The following is a 22746-nucleotide window of genomic DNA, read 5'->3' as shown; positions in this document are numbered from 1 at the left end:
ATATTTAAAGATGACATATATGTAAACCAAGTCAATGAAAGTTGTAACATTTTAAATTAAAGTAAGAATAAGAGCATGTTATTTATATATTTTTTGTAACTGAATTTTGCCGTACTGTACATAATAGGGCCCAGCCAATTTAATTTAATTTCTCAGCTTCTATTTTTTAATTTTTTTTATTTTTTTCATATAAGATTTTCAAACCAACCTTTGTCTTCCAAATTCAAGCCAATATTGGCCTATCACAGACATATTGGTATCTATTGGCCACCACATTATGGTTACTAATCAGTGAATTTCCCCCCCTCTGAAATCGATATTTGTATCCGTCTCAAAAATCCCGCATGGGTCGGGCTCCAGTATGTAGTAACAATGTGTAGTACTGCCAGTAAGAAGACACTCGTTTTCACAGCGATATACTCGTACATTGACTGTCCGCTCTCAAGCTGAACAGATGCTAGTGGTAACTTGTTTAAAACTGCCAAACAGCATCCAGAAATTGCGCTCTTGTGAATGGGACCGCTCTCTACAGCTCACTAAATGTAACCGGTAGTACCAAGTAAATGCAGATTCAGAGTAGTATTTGTGACTTAAGTAATGAAGCATGAAAGGTTGCTAGATTTAATACTTTAAGTATGCTCTTTCTTGGTTTTTTTCATTTCTAAAGGTATATATATTTCAATCAGGAGAGACTTCCTTGCAATTATGAACATATTTATTGTAAAGACAAACATGTAAATGTACAAGTCTCTGGAGATTGGACTCCATCGAACCCAAATGTCCTAAAGGGTTTAAGGAAACCCAAACATATCCCCCGATGGAGTCCAGACACTGGTGGTGGTGAACGAGCAGAGGAGCCATCGACAGCCAAGCGCAGATGAACCCAGGTCCGAGGGCGTGACCACCGGTGGCAGAAGGGGGGACGCACTCAATTTCCTGAAACGACAACTGCCAACCGCGGAAGAGAGAACAGATTTAAAGCAGGATATCAAGCTGTGATAGGCTCGTGACAAATGGCCGACCCCGATTGGTTTAACTAACAACGACACAGCGGCTCTGATTACTACTGACAAGTGACGTACCATGAAACAGCTGATCATTATGAGTGATGGTAAAGGTATATGAAGTCTTCCTTTTAAGAATTTACGCTGAGCTTCATATATTTGCCAAATATCCCTCGAAATAATATGCATGATGCAATATGAAATCCCGACTGTTTGCTGTCCTGGCTCCTAAATGGTGGAATGAGCTCCCTATTGACATCAGGACGGCCGAAAGCTTCCGCATCTTCCGCCGAAGGCTAAAAACACATCTCTTCCGACTGCACCTCGGAGATACGTATATATAAATAAATAAAAGTATATATTTCTTGAAGCTGCACTTTCATATGGCATTTTGTAGTTTTGCTTATTTAAAGCTAATGTACTTGCACTTACTACTTGTTGTCTGGAGTTTGCACCTTCAGGGTTGAAAGCACTTAATTGGAAGTCGCTTTGGATAAAAGCGTCAGCTAAACGACATGGAATGCAATACAGAATTGTACTGTAGTTTAATTGATTAGTAACATCCCCTAGTTGAGTACAGTAGGTGGCACTGTTTCCCTACTTTTGCAGAGAGACAGAGAAATCTGGGAATTCAGACAAACTCAATCTTAATCTGTTTTTGTCTTTTTTTACCACATGAAACATTTTCTTTGATCAAATCGCTTCCTTGTTATAGAACAAGGAATTTACCTGCTCAATGTGTCATTACCTTGTTTTCCTATGTTTTATTTCTTCCTCACTGGCAATTTAAAAAAGGTTTTGTTCAAATCCAAAAACGAAAAAAAGAGCCAAAACTGAGTTCAGACCCAGACTGTGTGCCATAATTTATTAGAAGCTGGCTTTATTTACATATAATTTACATATACATTTGATTCGGCCCCCCTGCTGTTTTAAAACCCAGTCGGTCCTCTGATCTTCGGGCTCCTCCTCCTCTGCGGTTCCTGCAAGTCCCAGTAGATCGTGTTGGATGAAATATGTATTCACACTGCTGTGGTTGGTTTTTACAGACATATGTGATATGTGAGATTTCACAGACCTATAATAAACTGGAAGGCTGCTGTGTCTGTGCTGCAGGAAACCCACATTGATGAATGAAACAAATGAGCATTGTGAGAATTTCATGAATGTTTTCAATGAGTCAAAAAACTAGTTCAGCTGTCAAACCTGAAAACAAATCCAATTGCAGTTTTTTTTTTCACTTTTTTGACTGATGTTTGTAAGCATCCTTTGCCCCTTTTTGAAGGCTCTATCGCTTTACAAAATAACAATATAATAGTTACAAAATGCCTCAAAACATGCAGTATAATATCAATCAGTTTACACACTTTCAATTCTTAGATAATAATCAGAACAGTGTTTGCTGGGAAACCAAATCAACCAAGGCCATGCCAACTTCCTCAAGACACACACAGTCTGCACTTTGACTCACAGTTTGTCCTTTGGCATGAACATTAGGAAGGTTAAAGGGTCTGTTCACCCAAATTATTGAGTGGAATTTTATTTATGGTGCTCTTGAGTTTTAAGGATGTCTTTCCAGAAATAATATTGTTACTAATCGGGACAACTCCCAGATCATTTTTGCTTATTGTAAAATCTTCTGAACGTAAACTGTTGACCGGAAGATGTAAGAATTATCCTGAGTAACTAGGACATTGTTTAATGAAAGAACCATTGCTGGGTTTTTCCATTCAAAACTTAAAGTGACCTATTATGCCTCTCAGTACTTTGTCATATCTATAGTGATACAGTGTCGGATTTTCATGTTAAACGGGGCCAAAAATTCAAATAATGAGGTCAACTGATTTCAGAGAAATCTCTGTGAGCTAAAACTTTCATCTGCTCCAGGCAGATACTACTCAAGTTTAAATTTTTTTTTAAAGCTACTGCAGTGTTTACATTGTCACATGTAGCAACATGCTAACAGCAGGGAAAGATGTCATCTTGGCTGCCAATGTTGTTAAATTCTCCCCAATTTCATGTCACATTGCTCCTGAAACATGTCCGGTTGGGTAGTATTTGGTTTAAAGCTATAGTGCGTAGATTCTGTCTCCCCCATGAGGAATTCTAAGTACTGACAAAACTCTCTGGGCGTCCACATGATACAAGCCTTCCGTGATCGCGCACCACCCACACCCCTCCTCCACACAGTTGCTGGTAGCCAAGGAGGACACGGAGGATTAAAAAAACATGACAGACTCTTCAGAAGAGGTAGTTATCTTCACTCGAGTTTCTGCGCAGGAAAGTCACCGGACGCCACAATCTTCTGAACATAGCCATACTGAGAAATCCAGAGAGAGTTGTGTGAAGCTGCTAGTCTTAATTAGCTTTGTAGCAACTCATTTGGCAATGTCTTGAATATAACAGATGTTGGTTAATATCAAAAAGTTACGCACTAAAGCTTTAAAAGTCTTTTATCTGTGATCGAAGGTGCTGCCATATTCTGTTACTGTCCACTGCTAGCTATAGTAGCTACATGCTAACGCCAGGAAAACCTGGAATCTTGCCTGCCAATGTTACATTACTGCTGAAACGTGTCCGGTTGTGTAGTATTTGGTTTAGAAGCGTTTTTATCACGGTACAAAGTCCTGCTGTATACTTCGTTGCAGCCTGACACCGACTGTACTGAGACATCAACATGAGCGGAGATGCGAAAACGCTGATCAATTAGAGCAGACTGGGCTTTTTCGGAAGGGGGGGGGCTTGAGGGGACAGGCGCTCCAACAGAGCTTCTAAGAAAGCGAGTGAATACAGGTGCAGCAGTATGAGAAAAAGTGTTTTTTTGAACATAAAAGCATGTAAACATGTTCTAGTAGAAACACAAGTATTTGGGGTTACACCTTACATACTAACATCTGCTTAAAAAAAAAAGTTGGTAAACTGGGTGAATGGACCTTTTTAACAGCATGACCATGACCAGCTTGTAGATTCAGTAATGGTCGAAAGGTGGGTCAGGTGAAAGTGTTGAATCCAATACTATTGTGCAAAGGAATGCCCTCCGCTCCTCTGAACTCCTCTGCGATGTCATCGAATGTGCGGCCTTTTGTCTCCGGGAGGCGAATCCAGGTGAAGGAGAAGGCGGCCAGAGCCACAGCCATGAAGAGGAGGTAGATGTACTCACCGCAGAGTTTCTGCGTGTGAGAGAGACAGACAGGCGCAGTATTTACATTGGGGTACTTGGTTTCAGGATGGCTGCCATCTCTGCAGCACTGTAGCGAATAGATGTTTCCCTGGTTCACTGTTAATTTAATTACTATTATTTCAACCTGATGTTAAAGGAGTTAGCAATACATTTATACATATTTCACTTCTGCTTTACAGTATACAGTATGCGTTTTTATATAACAGATTGAACAGATTTATAGCCTGTGTTTAACAGTTGCGTCTCTAAGGTGTAAGGGAACTTTAAAAAAGCAAGCAAGAAACTCCCCGTCAAAAGTTTCCCCTGAAGTCTAACTCACTCATGCTGTGCAGCATACAGGCCGACAGTAAAAACCCACCAGTAAAGGAGGGAAGAGGAGTGCCAGAACAAATTTCCCTCCCCAGTTGAGCATGCTGGTGAAGGCCATAGCGATGGGTCTGCCAGGCTGGTCGAACAGCTCGGCAGCGATGAACCATGAGATGGGGCCTGGGCCCAGCTCGTAGGCTGAAATCAGGCAGAAAACCAGCAGGACCTGCAGGCTCCGCAGCTCTGGGACCAGGTGCTGCACGGTGGATAGAGAAGTTTCTCTAAGTGTGGATTAGGGCTGCACAATTCATTGCAAATGTACCGAAATCGCAATATGGACTAGTGCAATATCCAAATCGCAGGTGGAGCGCAATATTTGTCAAACCATTCTGAATTAAGTATTGTGGTGCTGCCGAGACGTCCCAGTCTACAAATCGTATCCAACGAACTAAGTCCTTACAAAAATCACACTATAATCCATTTCATTTTAATGTTTTTCAATGAAAATTAGAATAATGATACAGTGGGGCAATGGCGGCCTAAAAGGTTAAATAAGCAAGCCTGGGATCAGGAGGTCGCCGGTTCAATCCCCAAACGGGCAGGATAAAATCTGGGTGGGGAAAATGAAAGAGCAGCGCTTGTCCCTCCCTCATTACCACCACTGAGGTGCCCTTGAGCAAGGCCCTTAACCCCAACCGCTCCAGTGGAGCTGCTCAGTGGCCAGCAGATCAGACTGTGGTTGTACTGGGCAGCTTCCAGGTATGAATGTTAATATTAATAACTGTGTAAATGTGACAGGTCGTCGTTGCAAATGAGAAATTGTTCGCAGTCGACTTAAAATGGGGTTGGTATTAAGCCGCCTACACATGATCCGTGGCAAAACCGCGAGGTAGTGCGCAGAGCAAAGAGGCAAAGCAGGAACTGTCTGGGATTAGTTGCGCCCGTGGTTGCGCCTTGAAAGGTCAGTGGCAACCAGGTCAAAGTTAGTCTCGCATTGCCAGACCTATCTCCAGGTCAAAGTTGAAATAATTTGAACTTTGAGCACAGCGGCAGTTACGAGCGGTGCGGGACGCCATGGGTAGCGCTTGCACCTAGTTGGGCGTCACCACTTTCCCCATAGGAAAACAATGGAGCGGCCAGTGCAGAGCGGATCATTTGTAGGCCGCTTCAGTGTTCCCTTTCACTTAAATCAAATCTCACGTCAGCTGTTTCCAAAAACGTGTGTTCTGTTCAAACAACTGGTGACTAAAGTTAAAAATCATTATCCTTAATGTTATTGTGGATGCCAGGTTTTTTTCTCCGAAACATTAGATATCTTGTGCATATCCAATATTGGGATAAAAGTGCGCAAACGGGGCAAAAAAATCGCACTAAGAGGATCTTACCAGGACAGAATCCACTATGGTCATAAGTAAGTTGCACACTGCTATAGAGATGAAACCAGTCAGGAGCAATCTCCTCCTCCCTGCCTTTTCCATCAGGAAGAACTGGGAAGGGAAAAACAACAGTGGTGACTCCGCTCTTTTTTTTAAACAAAAATGCAACATTATCCTGTTGTGGCTCAAGCTGTTAACCATTCATGAGGAAATGGTGACAAGAGTTCTATAATTTTGTTGTATTTTTAGTAGACTTAAGACTCTTGGGTTATTCGACATAATAATAATAATAATAATAATAATAATAATAATAATAATTAATAATAATAATCTTTATTTATATCACTTTTCAAAACAAAGTGCTCTACAAGACAAAATAAAATGGCAGATAAAAAATGATGAAAACTGTTTAAAAGTTATGCAGCATTAAGCAAGGATCTAAACAAATGTAAAATAAAATAATTATATAAAATGGCATTCTCCTTTATTCTATTTTTTTATTTTAAAGTATTGGTTTTAACAGATAAAAGTGAATTTGGGCCACAACCCCTGTGAAAGCATACTTCTAAAGATGATTTTAAGAGGAATTTAAAAGAAGATAAGAGCTCCCCAGTCTGATGTCCTCAGGGAGGATGTTCCAGAGATATGATAATGTTTTTGAATAATATTGTTACTCAAATAGGGAGCTGGAATGTGAAGGTTTCCGCTGGGTGTTGTACTCACTGCCACCAGAGTGAACATCACATTGACAGCCCCCACGCCCAGAGTCAGGTATTTGGCCTGATCAAACTTGGCCTGGAACATTCTGGTGGAGTAATTAATGATCTGGAAGAAAAGAGCAGAAGTTTCTTTGAGCTTTGTGGGTTACTGGGACATCTCTGTGGGTTTTTAGGGACAGGGGTATTGCCCTGACACACTGCCCCAGAATCTGAGTAGTGCTGAGCCTGAATAATGTATTGACTAAATACTACAACGCTGCAAGTGAAATATTCATAAAACGGCTGTAGCAAGCCATGCAAAAAGATTGAACCACACTTTCTCTCTCTTATATTACCAAAAACGTACAGTATCATTAGTGGACCCAAACAGAATCTGCAGATTTTAGTGGATAGTTTTTCTGCTTGGGGTGGAGATGTTAACATTCTGAGTTTTAATTTTTTTTTTTTATAATTTTTTTTATTTGTTTAAAATTCTGTGGAATTCTGCTTCCATAGATTCCATTTGGCCCTGGTCATTAATTATGAGCCTTAAAATTCATGTCAGACATGTTTTACCATTAGGATCTTGGCCTCCATGACTTTTGCAAGAAAAACCTTATCTCAGACAAATTGCATTTCAAGACTGACCGCATTAAATCCCGACAGCTGGCTGCCCAAGTTGATGATGAGGACGATAACGATGGGCTGCTTGTATCTGCGCTTCTTGAAGAACTGGTGGATGGTGACACCGCTCTGAGTGCGGGCGGCCTCTTCCTTCATCTCTTCCAGCTCAGCAAACACCTTGTCTGAGCTGCCTCTCAGCCTCAGCAGGGCTGCAGAGTTAAAACATCCTTTTTAAAGGTGACCTGTTCTATACTGTTTTTCCGATTCCTACTTGTATTTTGCGATTCTGCTAGAAACCATTTCCGACTCTAAATATAAGTGATGCATGGTTCTGCTGCACTGCTAGCAAAGCACGGACAAGTTCGTGAAAGGACTGCCAGGTGAACGTAAAGCAGACGATGAAGCTACGGCAAACACCGCCACTACCACAACGAAAGGCAAGAAAATACGTAGTGGTGACCGCAAGTTTTTAGTTTTTAAGAGAAGAGAGATTCAGAACACATGTGGCCCTAATCATCTTCCGTAGATGTCTCTATGATATTATGTATTATATACAATCTTAAACCTAAATTGTGTAAGAATTTCTCCCATCTAGCGGGGAAACTGTATATGACAACCAACTGAATATTACTTTCTAGCCCCTCCCATTCCGAGCGCGTTTTAACTCCTACGGTGGCCGTATCATTCCAAGAAGTACGACTTTGTCCGTGAGTGTTCCTTCCACTCCAATATTAACTTTGGTCTTGTTGCTTTGCCTGTCGTGTTGTCGTTTTAATTCTCTTTTTAACTTCTTTGGCGTCTCCGTTACATGTCCTCGAGAATTGGCGTGATCCTCCATCTTCAACGGGCTTTCAGATCTGCCGGCAGTCGCGAGTAATCTCCCCCTTGCATTCGCCACGGTGCCACTTTGATTAGTGCCACTGTGGGTAAAAGGCGGAGGTGTGTCCCTCTTTGGCTAATGTATTTCATAGATGGAGGCGCCACATGGCTGCCGCCATTCGAACGAGTCGCTCCTATGTATTCCGAATGATTCTGAATGTCAGATTCTACGCTTAATAGAATACTTTGATTAGTTGGTGGAAGTAATTATACATGGCATGAGCACATTTGTGAAAGAACAAAGTTTTTTTTTTGCTAAGAATCGACTAAAAACATGTCATTAAGATAGTCATTAAGCTTTAAAGCTTAATGACTACAATGAAGTAGTAAAAAGTGGACCCCACCAGCCTCTGCTTTGCTCTCCTCTCCCCGGTTAATGAGCAGGTAGCGAGGGCTCTCGGGGCAGAAAGGCAGCACCAGGTACTGCGCCAGGGCCGGAATGAGCGACAGGGACAACATCATGGCCCAGTAATGCTCTGTACCCAACACTGTCTCCAGACCAGCCACCTGCAGCAAACACATACAGGAGGAACCTCGTTTTACTTTGTACTTTTTTTTTTTTACTTTGAGTGAAGCCGATTGTAAAAACAAAGCAGGACTTGGCAAGACTTGTAAAAACATATTTGTTGTATATTTTTATGCAACAAATATGTATCTTATCTGTAAAGATTCTCACAATAAAGCTGCAACACCAAAACAGCATCACCACAAATCTGTCCTTAGTTGCTGGTGTTGGGTACATGGACACTTCACTACTGTATACACAGGTTTGTTTATGATGCGTCACTGTCGTCGCTTCATATATTCTATTCGCAAAATAACCTTATAGCGACAAAAAGAAGAGAAACCCTGACTACATCACACATTCATTCAGAAAACAAAAAGACATTTGAGATGTACACAAATGTAGCTAATCCGACCTTGCCAAGACCATTAAATGTAGACCCTCAAGTATGCAAGGCTAAACTCTTCAATAAGAAAAGAAAATGGGAGGTAACTTGGGCAACACAAGTCAGAGATATGAACATAAACAATTACAAAATGTCTTCAAATGGCTGCTCTGTAGCCAACCTTGTGCTTTATCTACCATATCCTGGTTAGGGCTGGGTTCCGAATCCGAATGTCCAAATCCGAATGTAGTTACTTTTCCCGTGTGATTGCAGTAGACATACAATTTAAAAATAATAATAATAAAAAAAAATTTATATATATATATACATATATACATATATATATATATATATACATATATACATATATATATATATATATATATATATATATATATATATATATATATATATATATATAGTTAAATATAATATCATTTCAATGCAAGTTTCCTTTTTATTTTCATGACTATTTACATTGTAGATTCTCACTAGCACAACTATGAATGAACACATATGGATTATTATTTACATAACAAAAAGTGTGGAATAATTAAAACATGTCTTATATTTTAGATTCTTCAAAGTAGCCACCCTTTGCTTTTTTATTAATAAGGGAAAAAATTCCACTAATTAACACTGACAAAGCACACCTGTGAAGGTAAAACCATTTCAGGTGAAGATCATTGAGAGAACACCAAGGGTTTGCAGAGTTATCAAAAAAAGCAAAGGGTGGCTACTTTGAAGAATCTAAAATATAAGACATGTTTTCAGTTATTTCACACTTTTTTGTTAAGTACATAATTCCATATGTGTTCATTCATAGTTTTGATGCTTTCAGTGAGAATCTACAATGTAAATAGTCATGAAAATAAAGAAACGCATTGAATGAGAAAGTGTGTCCAAACTTTTTATATATATATTTTTTTTTTAATAAAAAAAATTAATAGTTTTTTTTTTTATTATATGAATTGATTTTGAATTGCGATTCAAATGTGAATTATTATTTTTTTTTTTTCATAGCCCTACTTTTTAGGCATCAACCAAATTGCCTCCTCAGTATCAAGTATCGTCATTCAATACCCAATTTCAATATCAAAGGAGTAACTCTCATCAGCGTCAGTGAGCCAATAAGCCGCATGCTTCTACTGACATCTAATAGAGCTCAACAGTGACCGCCCACTTTTTTTCGGCTCTGGTTCCGGAAGTGTTTTTCCCCATTCAATTGTTTCATAGACGTTTCGAAAATTGCTTTTATAAAGAGTTTTAAATCTGGAACCAAGCCAACCAGCTACAAGATGAATAGTGAGCATAACGCATTTGATTGGGCGCAAAAAAACATTTTGAAAAAGGCAAAGGTACAAGACCGTGTAGAGAAACTATCATAGACCTCAATGGTAGAAGCTCGCTCTAGCCGTTCGCGGTTTCGCGGGTATGGTGAGCGTTTCTATGGCAACAGCGAGTTGGACCAATCGGAGACGTTGCTGTTACGCTTAGGATTGTGGGTAGTGTAGGTTTTCTCCATGAAACTGCGGATAAAACATTTTTCTTAAAACAAGGTTGATTTCATACAGACTTCTAGCATCTACAGGAGCAGAAACCTTCGTTTCACAACCACGTAGCTCGAGGTCAGTCTACCTCGAATTGTTTAGACATTATGACTGATATTGTAAATCCTTGTGGAGAAAATCAATGGGATTTTTACTACCGGAGTCGGCTGTGGGCGGGACTGTTGAGGTCTATATGCTACATGCCGTTGAGACGCGGGAAAAACTCTACGTTACGCACAGAGATGGGGCTCACGCAGTAGGAGCTGAAAAATAAATACAAAGATGTGTCGTAATTTTGTTTTGTGAAATTGGTATTGAAAAAAGTATTGTTTAGGAACCGGTACCAAAGTCACGGTATTGGTATCGTACCAGTATCGGACATTTTTTAACGATACCTAGCCCTAATCCTGATGGACGGCAAGCATAAAGAGAGTAAAGAAGAGAGAAAGTGAAGATTTCCAGCACTGTCCCCACCATTCCCATCAGGATGCCTGAGGCAAAGGACACCTGGTTGAGGGTGGCGAAGGCCCCCCTCAGGTTTGTGGGGGACACTTCCTGGATGTAGAGCGGATTGAGACTCATCACTAGGCCGCAGAAGAGACCGAACACCAATCGTCCCAGGATGAGAACCTCAAATGACTTGCTGGCTTTGGAGGCGGACATCAGACACGCTCCCACGACAGAGAGACAGTTCACTATTAGGATGGAGTTCCGTCTGGAGGGGGGAAGATGAGAGAAATTAAAAAGACAAAAAAACGTGATGGAAATGAAATGTTCTGCCTTTATTACCTTCCATAAGAATCTGCCAGGTATTTGACTCCCAGCGAGCCCAACAAGGCTCCAAAGTCTTTAATGCTGACAGAGAGCGACCACAGGAGAGTCAGGCTGTGATCTGGCATCGACTGGTTGTGCCTGGCTCTCCAGGTGTGGTTGAAAAACTCTTCGATGATCTAAACGGTCGTAAAAGAGAGACTATCAACAGGACAGGAAGTGGGGAAACACAGTAGAAATTGTATGTACAATTTAATTGACTTGCGTTTAAAGTCGGGTTTAAAGAAAATACATTTTAAATATAAAAACTGCTGTTGTGATGTACTTGACCAATCAAACCCACTTTTTACTGATAGTATTTCACCAAGTAATCCAGACGAAATGTGTGTGAAGTAATGTGAGGAATGTAAAAAATAAATAAATAAATAAGGCTGAATGTAGAAGATCTGCCTCACTTGCACACATGTAGTGCAGCCTACCCGTGAAATAGCAAAACCCTGCCAGACCTGGAGCTGAGCCGGAGAGTTTCAGCAGATTGTTAAGTTTATTCAGTGTTTTATAGAGGCTGTGAGATATTTGTTTGACAGTCCCATGTTTTTCAGCATCCCCCTCCACATGATATTTTGGGTTGTCTTATACTGAGTATCAGCCATGGCCAGGCTGTCCACTGTTTGTACAGTATGGTGATGTGTTTTTTTTTTTTGCAGTTCTAAACTTAATTTTAGTTGAATGACTGTTTCTCTGCTTGGACAATTTGTGGCCTTTCTGCAGATCCTATACCATTATTTCAACTAAATGGATTTTGTATTGCTTTGTTGCATTTCGGTCTGTATGGATCTTGAACTGTATATTAACAAAGCTAATTCTGAAGCTAAAATACCTAATAATAGAGGAATTTGACTAGATATCTTCTTAAATTTTGGATATTGTAATATATGACACGATATGAAGATATGTCTTTTCCTGGTTTTAAAGGCTACATTACAGTAGTGATGTCATTTTCTGAACTTCCCAGACTGTTCTAGCTGTTCTATTACTTGCCCTTAACCACTTAGTCATTATATCCAATTAAGCATGATTATTTCTCAAAACTATCATTGTGTAAATATTTTGTGAAAGCTACAATATCGACATGGAGGAATTTGGTCAAAATATATAGATTTGATTTTCTGCACATCGCCCAGTTCTGATCTGAAGACATTTTTTGGATATCGGGAAATGTGAAACTAAACCCTAGGTATTAGTATGAATGAACATAATGTGATCATATCCCCCCAGCCGCTGTGTCCCCTGCTCGCCTTGGCTGGAGCGTTGACGTTGCCGGTGTGGTAGCCAATCTGCAGCGAGCCGAGCACCGCGGCCAGGATGGAGGTCAGGAGTGTGGCTGTCAGATGGCTCTGCAACAGTGTTGAGGTTATTGAGTGACATTTATTTCTTTAACTTTTTATAACTTATCTTAAACAGTAACTGGTTAACCTTTTTGACTTAAAAAAAAAAAAAAAAAAAAAAACATTAAAATGCTTTGAGCCATTATTATTTCTATCAAGCAGATTTAAAAATTCTTCTAATTCAAGGCTGCCCAATTTGCGGTCCGCTGGCCAAGTTTGGGACGTGCTCCCTTTGTTTTGGCCCGCCATGGCATTTGACATGCTCATGCTTATTCTCTTAATTTAGAAAGTGCTGTAAAATCCTAACCGTAATGATTTTGTGCAGCTAAAATTTACTTAATCTGAGTTTTTCGGCAATTTAAAGCTTAGCTTATGGTCGCCACGGTGTTCCCGGCGTGAGGCGCGCGGGCCATAAAATGACGTCACCACGGCTGTCGTTTCCAGCACGAAAGGCTCCGCGAGCTGTAGCGCCGCGTGGCCGTGCACCTCTGAATTTTTGTAACCACACGCCCGCTGCGCTTTCAGTTCAACGGTCTGCTGGGAAGAGCAGGTTTGCCTCTACGAACATCTCATTCTTAATGTACAGACAACAGGGAGTCAAACAGCCCTAAATATGTGGTCAGAGGGGGAGAGTGTTCTTAACCGTGTTACAGGCAGACAGTCATTTAGATTTGGAGATAAACGACAGTCACGTTAAAGGAGAAATCCGGCGCCCGTAAACTCTGGGATTAGCGGTTTGCGCTAAAACTGGTCACATTCGATTAGCATGAAAACATATCCCAGAGAACGGTCAACTCGGTACACACACGTTATTAACCCCTAGGTTCATTTTGCGCTGGATTTCTCCTTTAATGATTAGAGCAGATAGTTGTAGATGTTTCGCGGTACGTTGGTGTTTATCGTGGACGTGTTTACTTCTGTTGCCAGGCAGCCTGCTTTCCTTTACCTCCGCTCTCTTCTTCTCTACTACTTCTTCCTTATTCAACAGATTATTTTGTCTGTACGCCCTCTGGTGTTTCGGAGAGTACTCCAACGAACAATGCGTTGAGCATACACGTCTCCGTGCATGCTCGTTATGCTCGCTCCATCTATGGAGGCCGGCGCTTAAAGCACAGTGCAGGCAAACTTCCCCATTAGATTAAATACTCACGTTTTATCTAGGAAGAATTACAAGAATTATGGTATTCTTCAACATCGTTTATTTTTGGCCCGTGGCTTTCCATCCGGATGCATTTTGGCCCTTCATATGAAAGATTTTAGGCACATCTGATGTAATTATTTTAAGTTGGCAACATGTTTTCCGAATGGGATGCCCTGAGATTTTTTTCACTTTTTGCTCATTTTTATTTGCACAACAAAAAAAACATGAACAATGTAAAGTTTACTTTGAATTTTTCAATATCAAAATGTGACTGTCGACACTCTGAGATTTAAACAGTTGTGATCTGAGCTGACCCAACACACTTCTCTTTTGTAAAGATCAAAGATGGCAGGAGCCCCAGTATTTTCACACACTGGCAAGATGTACAACATTTTAATTACCACAGGTAAGTGTTAGTGCTCCTGTCTGTTCATTTGTAGAAGGAAAAAAAAAAAAGGAAAAAAAAACCCCGAACCTCTTGCGACGCCATTTGTTTGGGTGAGTTGGGGTATCACTCCCACAAGATGTTGGTGCATTTATCTTCTTCTGACTTCCTCTGCTGTGAAAAGCAGAAATTATGCCAGAATTAGAAAACCTTCTTGTCATTTACACACGATGACACTGCATATGTGATAATATAGCAATGACTCTAATTTCACACACATCATATTCTATAATTTATAGACTTTTACTTATGGACAAATTAATTTTCGTGGCATTCATTTCCAGTTATGTTTCTTAAAAGTACAACTTTATGATCGTCTCCCAGCAGCATTTAATAAAAACTTGCACATTAAATTTCTTATAACCAGGCAGAGAAATGTCCTGTATGCTTCAATACACCGAATAGTTTTTTTTTTCCATGAGAAAGTATAATCTCATATAAATGTACATACTATATACTAACCGCTTTATGTCAACTTGCCTGTGCTGTGGAGACCGCTTGTCTTGTCCAAAATAGAAATCCAAAAAAAAATCCAGTTAGTTGTCGCAGTGAGGTGAATAAGCGCTCATAAAAGTGTTCATCTCACTTGCACACTCTGCCATTAACAACTATAGTCAATACAGTTGATTCACATAAGGTGAAATAAAAATGTGATTAAGGAGTTTAAGTTTTTTCCCCTCCCTAAGCACCTAGTATCATCTGTACGTTTGAAAGTTGACACCATGATAGTATGTTAATGTTTAGTAATACCTTTATCGGCAGTTTATGCACTATGCAGCATGCAGAAAATACTTCTTAACTGTATTAATATATTTATATATACACACATTAACGTCTATATCTCTACATACTTTTCTAAAGTTCTCACCAGTGTTCCTGAGTGTTGTACGTTGATCCCAACTTCATCCCTGAGTTTCAGATATGAATGTAAATTTTCCCCGAGTGAACACACCACTACTGGAAACTGTACACACACACACACACACACACACACACACACACACACACACACACACACACACACACACACACACACACACTCATTGGACCAGTGATGAAGTCGCACCCAGCTGGTGAATTTGTGGCAGGCCTGACAGAATGGCCTGGGGCCTCCTCTGGTGCTCATGGAGCAGCTGATCGCTGTCCTTAGCTTTAACTGACTTGGGGTCAGTTTATCTGCTGCAACAAAACCTAATTTTAATTCTGGTGGAAACGCACAACTGTTCCCGGGTCAGGGCTTAAAGGAAACTCCTTTCCATTTGGAGCATTAAGTTGGCATTTTGGCAATAACAAAGCCACGTGTGTGTGTGTGTGTGTGTGTGTGTGTGTGTGTGTGTGTGTGTGTGTGTGTGTGTGTGTGTGTGTGTGTGTGTGTGTGTGATTTTCCAACATTGAACCTCATGTCACAGTTTATAATTACCTTTTTCAATGATAAAGAAAGTAAACATAGAAAAGGGTCCGTGTACTTGGCGGCCAACGGATTTTCGTTTTGAAAGGAAAAAAACAAAAACGAAAAACGGCCAGTTTCTCAATTACCATTAGTAAATAGGAAAACAAAAAACGGAAAACAACCCAGCAGACATTGATGTCCAAATGATTTCCGGGTATGCAGCCGCTTACTACCTACGATTGCTTCCGGGTCACGAAAAAAATGAATGAGGAATAAGATTTATACACACAATTTAATTTCCGAGTTCCATCTACAAACACATCAAAGAAAATCGGATAACGAGATAGTTTTTCGTTTTCCAAAAAACGGATAATGGGTTGTTTTCAATTTTTTGTTTTCCTATTTACTAATGGTAATTGGGAAACTGGCCGTTTTTTGGTTTTGTTTTTTTCCTTTCAAAACGAAAATCCGTTGGCCGCCAAGTACACGGACCGAAAAGCCACTTTGTTAGGTTAAATAACAAACTTTTGTGTGCAAATGTCTACATTTCTCCCGCTATTCTTCGTAATGTTACCCAAACACCATTTACTTCTATGAATCAACGTACACGTGAGTAAATTATCAAGGATAATCTGTTCATGGTAATAGCTGGTTATGACAGTCTGTGGTACATCTGTGTTCTTGGGCCTTTTTGGGAGTTTTAAAGAGAAATGGCTGCAGTCTAATGAAGTGTCAAAATTTGCTGCACGTGAAGGCAGAGATGATGCGAGAGCTGAAGCGACTTTGCGATACCTGCGTTTTTGTCGGACCGTCTGACGAGTGACGACCGACGCAGTGTGTGTGAAACCATGCTCAGCCAGCCGGCGCCTCACTAGAGCGTTAGGGTTATGAATAGTCATACTATCTTCACCTTAAATAAATCGCCTGAAAATGACACCAGGTCTGCTACAGTATAACCATACACATCTCTCCACACTAGGGATCCACCGCTACTGTTTCTTAAAGGCCGATACAGATTATTAGTTGGTAATGAAAGCGATGGCCGATATTTGGAACTGATATGCAATTACAGTGAAAATGAAAAGTAAAAATTAAGATTTTGGAATGTTACAAACTCCAACACAAAAACTTTTTAAAACGCTTTAAGCTATTATTTAATAAATAAGAAAACGCAATACACAGTAGGGATAGGCCGATTATGGGTTAGGGTTATTTTTTAAAGTTTTGTGTTGGAGTTGATCTTGATCTTGATTTTGATTTTTACTGTAAATGCATATCGGTTCCAAATATCGGTTATCTGCCTTTAAAAAAACAGTATCGTTAGATCCCTAATCCACAGTAAAAGATAGTGTTAGTGGGCGGGACATTAAGTCAGACTCAGTGGGGAGTCAAACCGAAGCAGAGGGACAGACACAGAGCTGTAGCCGAGCCAAAGTAGCACACTTTTTAATTCATTAACTTTATTGGATATCAGGCAAATACAACGCTGATACAGTCAAACGGCCTGATGATCGGTTTATCCCTACTACACACATCAGACTGCTCGCTTGTAACTCAACATTTCTACGTTCTTGGCTGAGGTGGACGGCCTAGTGCTGCATAAATTAGTCAGCACCTAGCGGATGATTACCGACAAAACAGTCAATTTCAGCCTGCTTGCACGTTTTTTTTTTCAATAAAATGAATATTCAAATCCCAAAATTAAAATTTGAATACCTACTTATAGAACGAATATTCTGATCCAGCCCTAGGGTCAAGAATAGCTGACTGAGGCCGAGATACTGTGTGGAGTTTTCAGTGATAGTCTCAAAGGTGCTGTAGGTAGGCTTGCGAAGATCCAGGACTTAGCCAAAACATTTTAACATTGACAACTTCTCAGTCCCTCCCCTCCTTTCTGCTAAAGCCCAAAACAGTCTCCTAAGCCCCTCCCCTCACAAGGGAGAATGAATGCGTGTGCATGAGCAGTGATTGACACACAGTTAGACACCCCCCCTGGCCCTGATTGGTGCATCTGAACAGGGAGCGGTGGATTTTGCAAATCGCACTACAGGCTGTAGGTGGTGCCAGAGGAGCAGGATTGTTTTTTTAATGACCTGCTTCATGTAGTTCTACTCAAACATAGGGTCAGTTTCAGCAAATATGACAGAAAGTTAGTTTTATAAGTCTTACCTACTGCACCTTTTAAAAGGCATTACCCATCACACAATGCTGTGACAAATTAGAGCTTCAAGGATTTAACAGTACCAGGATGAAGTTTATTTCCTCTTCCTGCACACCAATCCCAATATTGGCCTTTAATGCTCCCTGCTCCGTCAGCCTGAAGCTCTTGATGTATCAGTTTCCAACATGTGGCAGTCAGTCCTGGAGCTGTGACAGAAGCAACATGCACACATTCGAGTAATCCCGAAACCAGACTGATCCTGATCAAAGGGATCCCATGAGGGGGAGCGATGGAGGGCTTTATTTAGGGGCTAAAGTCATCTTGGCCTAATGTTTTTTTGTAATGTTTGTATAATCTCATTATTTACGTTCATTATATTCAGGGTGATTATCTGTGCTTACATGTGGTTGTGTGCAAATTTATGTATGTGCCTGTGGGTGTTTTGTGTTTGTGTCGTTGCTATATCTTTTAATAGCGTATCCATATGTTGTATGTGGGTAATTTTCCCTGTATTTCCCACATAGTATGAAGTAATACAGTATTTAGAAATCATGTCATTACCTCATTTTTACGGTTTTCATGCCTTAGTTTTAGCTGATGAATTGCATCATTCTAATTGGCATGTCCCATGTCTCTTTGCTCATTTCCTCACATGAATCATTGAAGTTTAATCTAATCCAGTCTTTTTGAAAATCCTGTTACTCAAGTGTGCTTTTTTGTTTGTGTGGGTGTTTGCATGCTAGTACAAAGTAGTGCAAACGAGGCTTTATGTATAAGCTACATGTGTGCACATTTCCACTAGTAAAATACAGGACGGACACACACACACACACACACACACACACACACACACACACACACACACACACACACACACCTGCCTCTCGAACAAATCCAAATGGGCAGTAACTGCTTTTGTGCTGCCGAATTGCTCCAGCCAAATAAATAAAAGCAAGGAAGAGAACGATGAACTTAATCCTAGAGCTGTGTGAGGAAACCTTCCCCCGGCCTCACCACAAACCACATCATTTGTGCATGAAAATTATTTTGTTATCATAAAACATAAGTACAATATGCACAAATAAATACTAAGTGGCCCCTGAGGTGATAAAAAGCAGATAATTCCACTCCACAGAAAAACCTGCGCAGCACTGACTCATATGTGAAATACTTGAGTTGTGTTAGTTAAAGACAGAAAACAGAAGACCTCCAATAAAACTCTATACTATAATAAAACAGTGCTAGTTTCACATTTCAAATCTTTTATTTGTTATTAACATAGTTAATTATGGATAGCTACTTTCCAAACTGTTAAACTGATTAATAAAGGTGAAAGAAAAAGTAGCACATCTCAAGTTCCCAAGTTAAGGAGGACAAAATACTCTCATTTTGCTTATTTAATTAGGCTCACATCACAATAAATCAATGCTGACGCGTTTCGGCACAAAGCCTTCCTCAGAGCGTTTTAAAAATAATCGGTCATGTTAAACCTATTACTTTTGTTCTTTATTTGCGATGGAAATCTACCCACTAACCCACCCTGATGTCACAGGAATGTATTTAACACAAAACTGTAGAGCAAGTACGAGCGTAGAAAATCGAGGGGAAAGAATAATTAGCATTAGGGGGTAAAATGCGTCGTCCACCTGCAACCTCTGTTCCTGCAGCTGAGTTGTCAATCAGCGTGTGGATACGCCTGTCTGGAGCATGACCTCTGACCCCCGAGCCCTGGCCTCCTGGTGCCCCCCCCCCCCTGACCCTCCACAGGCCCAGGCTGCTGGGCAGGTGCTGCCTCAGGAACACAGGGCGTCAGGCACAAATGGTGAGCCATCATCCCCCCACCGCTGATCTTTAGCTATCACACAGGCTAACTGCCCTGTCTAATTACCTGTAATAGTGTTTGATCTGTCTCTAAGTGTTTCAATGCACACAAAGGAGAGAAAAAACCCCACTAAATTACTCATCACTACCAAAACATGTGGGAAATGTAAAAGTATGGGTCATTGTATTCGGCTCTAACAGAGCACCTCCTACATGGACAGATATCCTATATTACTCCATGTTGTCATTTTTAGTGAAAAGAGACCGGGTCCTGTGTATCTAGACATGCTGGATTTGTATATCTTTAGTCATCTTTTTGGAGGAAAATCTGTTAATAATGCCTTAAAATCATTCACACATCCAGTAGGTGATCAAAATGTTAGAAAACCCAAGTTATAGACTTCCTGAAACAACAACATGCAGCACCTGTACCGCCCCCACATCACTTTCAAAACGCCAAATTCCAGTCCTCACCTATGAAACCCCTTTTGGCAACCCACCTACCCTCCACCCCACCTTCAACAAACGCACGCACGCACGCACATACATCCCTAAGCAGCTGCGTCATTACTGAAGTCTTTTGAACTTCACACTGGAAGTCAAATGCCACATGTGTCGGTACAAGACAGATGTACCGCAGCTGCCTCTTGGCTCCAATTTCATCTGTGATACACAACCCTCTCTCCCCCTCCCTGCCTCCCCCATTTCCAAACCACCCCCGTCACCAGCGACCTCACCCCAAAGCCCTCGGCCTCCCATCAGCCTCCCATCATGCACTGTGACAACATCCGCACCTTTTTGAAGTCTTATCATTAAATCAGAGAATCTCACACCACACACAAATCACCAGGCCCGGAGTGCATCTTTGTAGTCAGGTTTTATCAGTCAAAAAAGGGTTGAAATTAATCTTAATCCTTTATATAGCAAATAGAGGGTCCATCTGTAGCTATTTGTAAAGTTCAGACAATATCACCAATAGATTTTTTTTCAGTTTTCAACCGAGCTTTAAACAAATAGTGGCATGTGAGTCCCCGTTAAAGTTACAAAATTGTAACCTTTCCTTAAAAATATGTATTGCTTTATCAATGTTATTCAATTGGCTTGACTGATACGGTGTATGCGTGTGTATACCTGGCTAAATGGGTTCAGTGTGAACTTTTGCTGTTTGCAGTGAACCATCTTCACCGTTAGAGTGAATTTGTTCTCCCATTATCATTTGATACATTATATCAAAATGCCAATGATAGCTGCTTTAAGTAAGAAATACTTTGTATGTTTGTGTTTCAGTTGTCCTGAACGAAGGGCGCCTACAGATCTTTTTCTCATTATAAATGTATGTCTCAGTTCAGGTGGGAAACTACCCACAAAAGTGATACAACCCAGGTGTAAGCTGCCGCTGTGTGCCAAGATTGACATTGTAAACTCTATCAGTGTAGGTTCCCCCTCTAAAAAACAAAAAGCAACAACAACAAAAACAGCCCTTTTTCTTTTTGGTTCTTTCTATTGTTTAGTCATGTATGAGTATATTGTGACACAGGTTCAAATTACTGAGGAAATAAGGCCTATATTAAAGTGGAAAAGCATTTTTGTTTTCATTGCTTAGCCAAACAGCTGCACCTCAAGCCACATCATTTACATTGACCAATTTCACCCAAAGACAACACGTCTCAGTGTTTTGTTTTCCAGCGGATCTAATTTCTTCAGCTCTGAATGAGAAATATTGTCAAAACGCATTGAGATGGTCTTGACAAGCCTGTTGGGGCATTGCAGTGGAAAAGTTGCCGGTGAGCAGCGAGACAATCTTGGCTTGTCCCCGTCGGACTGATCAGTCATCTGTAAGCCTCCTTCACGATGCGTCCCCCCCATCGTGATTAGCGGTGATTACTAGCCTGTGAGGTTGCTTTTAGATCTCTCATGTGATCTGCAGCTCTGCGGCGTCTGGAAGCACTTCGGCAGACACACAAGCCCAGTGTTCAAACCTGGACTGATGCAAGGCACTCAGGAGAGACTGCACAGCCTCTGAAGAGACAAGTTTCTTTTTCTCATTCTTGGCATGACTGTCCAGTTCAAATTAGACACGACTGCGACCTTGTGATTGTAGTGGACTAAGCATCAGATAGACACTGTATACATACTTGATGTATACAGTGATGACAGGAGTCGTAAAACACAAGCTGAAATGGTCAATTAACCCCACCACAGATAAAATAAACAGTGCTCAGAGCTTATAACATACAGGTCTCAGCATTTACATGTTGTGAATTAGCTACTGTAAGAGCCTAATGTTGGACATGATGTGAACACAGAGAAGTTTATATGACAGTGAAGTAAGTTAACTACCCATATACCCCTCAATGAAATTTAGTAAAGCAAACAAACCAGGGATGCACCGAATCCAGATTTTTGGGGTTCGGCCGAATACCGAATCCAATGGTTTATTTCCTGACGAATCTGAAACCGAATACCGAATCCTACTCACACCATTAACACAGTGAACACACAGTAAACACATAAATGAAGTAAACAACGTCCACAGCCTTTAAAATAGTTAAATGTAACAACTTAATGTTGAATTCACACGCTCTTTTCACATCGTAGGAAAGCACATCGCTATCGCCAGATGAGTGACAATTTTGTTTGCCAAATTTCCGCGTGAAATTAGAAAGCTAACGTTAGCTAACGGGCAGCAGCTGGCCGTTTGGTCGCTCCGCTCCCACTGTAGGGACACTCATTTGCCGAGAGAACGGCTGACAGCCCGGGAGAGACTGTCTGTCTGGTTAACACGTTTTTAGCTGTGACTTTTGCCGTACCTGTTGCTGCATTTTGGCTGCTGTCTGGAGATTCCTTCATGCACAACTCGTATTCTTTTGGATGTTTCATACGCAAATGTTTTAACAGCGGCGATGTCGTGTGTTGTTTAGGGTCCTCGCCACCACGAGACAAATCAGTTGTGCAAATTGAACATGTAGTTCGACTTGAATGGCCTTCTTTTGACTGAAAGTACTGCCAAACAACACTGTTTCTGCTCACGAGTTCCATTTTCACTTTCTCGCAGCCTACTGCATTGAACGCTCCACCTACGTAAACACCTTATCGTAATCAACGGCAGCGTCATTACGTCGAC

General features: G+C 40.7%; 1 protein-coding gene across 1 annotated transcript; it reads right to left on the bottom strand.

Moving 5' to 3' along the window:
• Window positions 1–3890: 3890 nt before the first annotated feature.
• Window positions 3891–14339, bottom strand: LOC120549788 (solute carrier family 2, facilitated glucose transporter member 1). Its single transcript, XM_039786924.1, has 10 exons — window positions 14281–14339; window positions 12575–12673; window positions 11295–11455; window positions 10980–11220; window positions 8410–8572; window positions 7211–7395; window positions 6588–6689; window positions 5874–5975; window positions 4541–4744; window positions 3891–4171 (listed from the first exon to the last, which is right to left on the bottom strand). The coding sequence occupies exons 1-10, from the start codon at window positions 14293–14295 to the stop codon at window positions 3992–3994; spliced, it is 1452 nt and encodes a 483-aa protein (XP_039642858.1). The 5' UTR covers window positions 14296–14339; the 3' UTR covers window positions 3891–3991.
• Between the last annotated feature and the right edge of the window lie 8407 nt (window positions 14340–22746).

Source organism: Perca fluviatilis, chromosome 20 (genome assembly GCF_010015445.1).
Source record: "Perca fluviatilis chromosome 20, GENO_Pfluv_1.0, whole genome shotgun sequence".
NCBI classification, from domain to species: domain Eukaryota; kingdom Metazoa; phylum Chordata; class Actinopteri; order Perciformes; family Percidae; genus Perca; species Perca fluviatilis.
The sequence above is the reverse complement of the archived record's forward strand: the minus strand, read 5'-3'. Positions and strand labels throughout refer to the sequence as shown.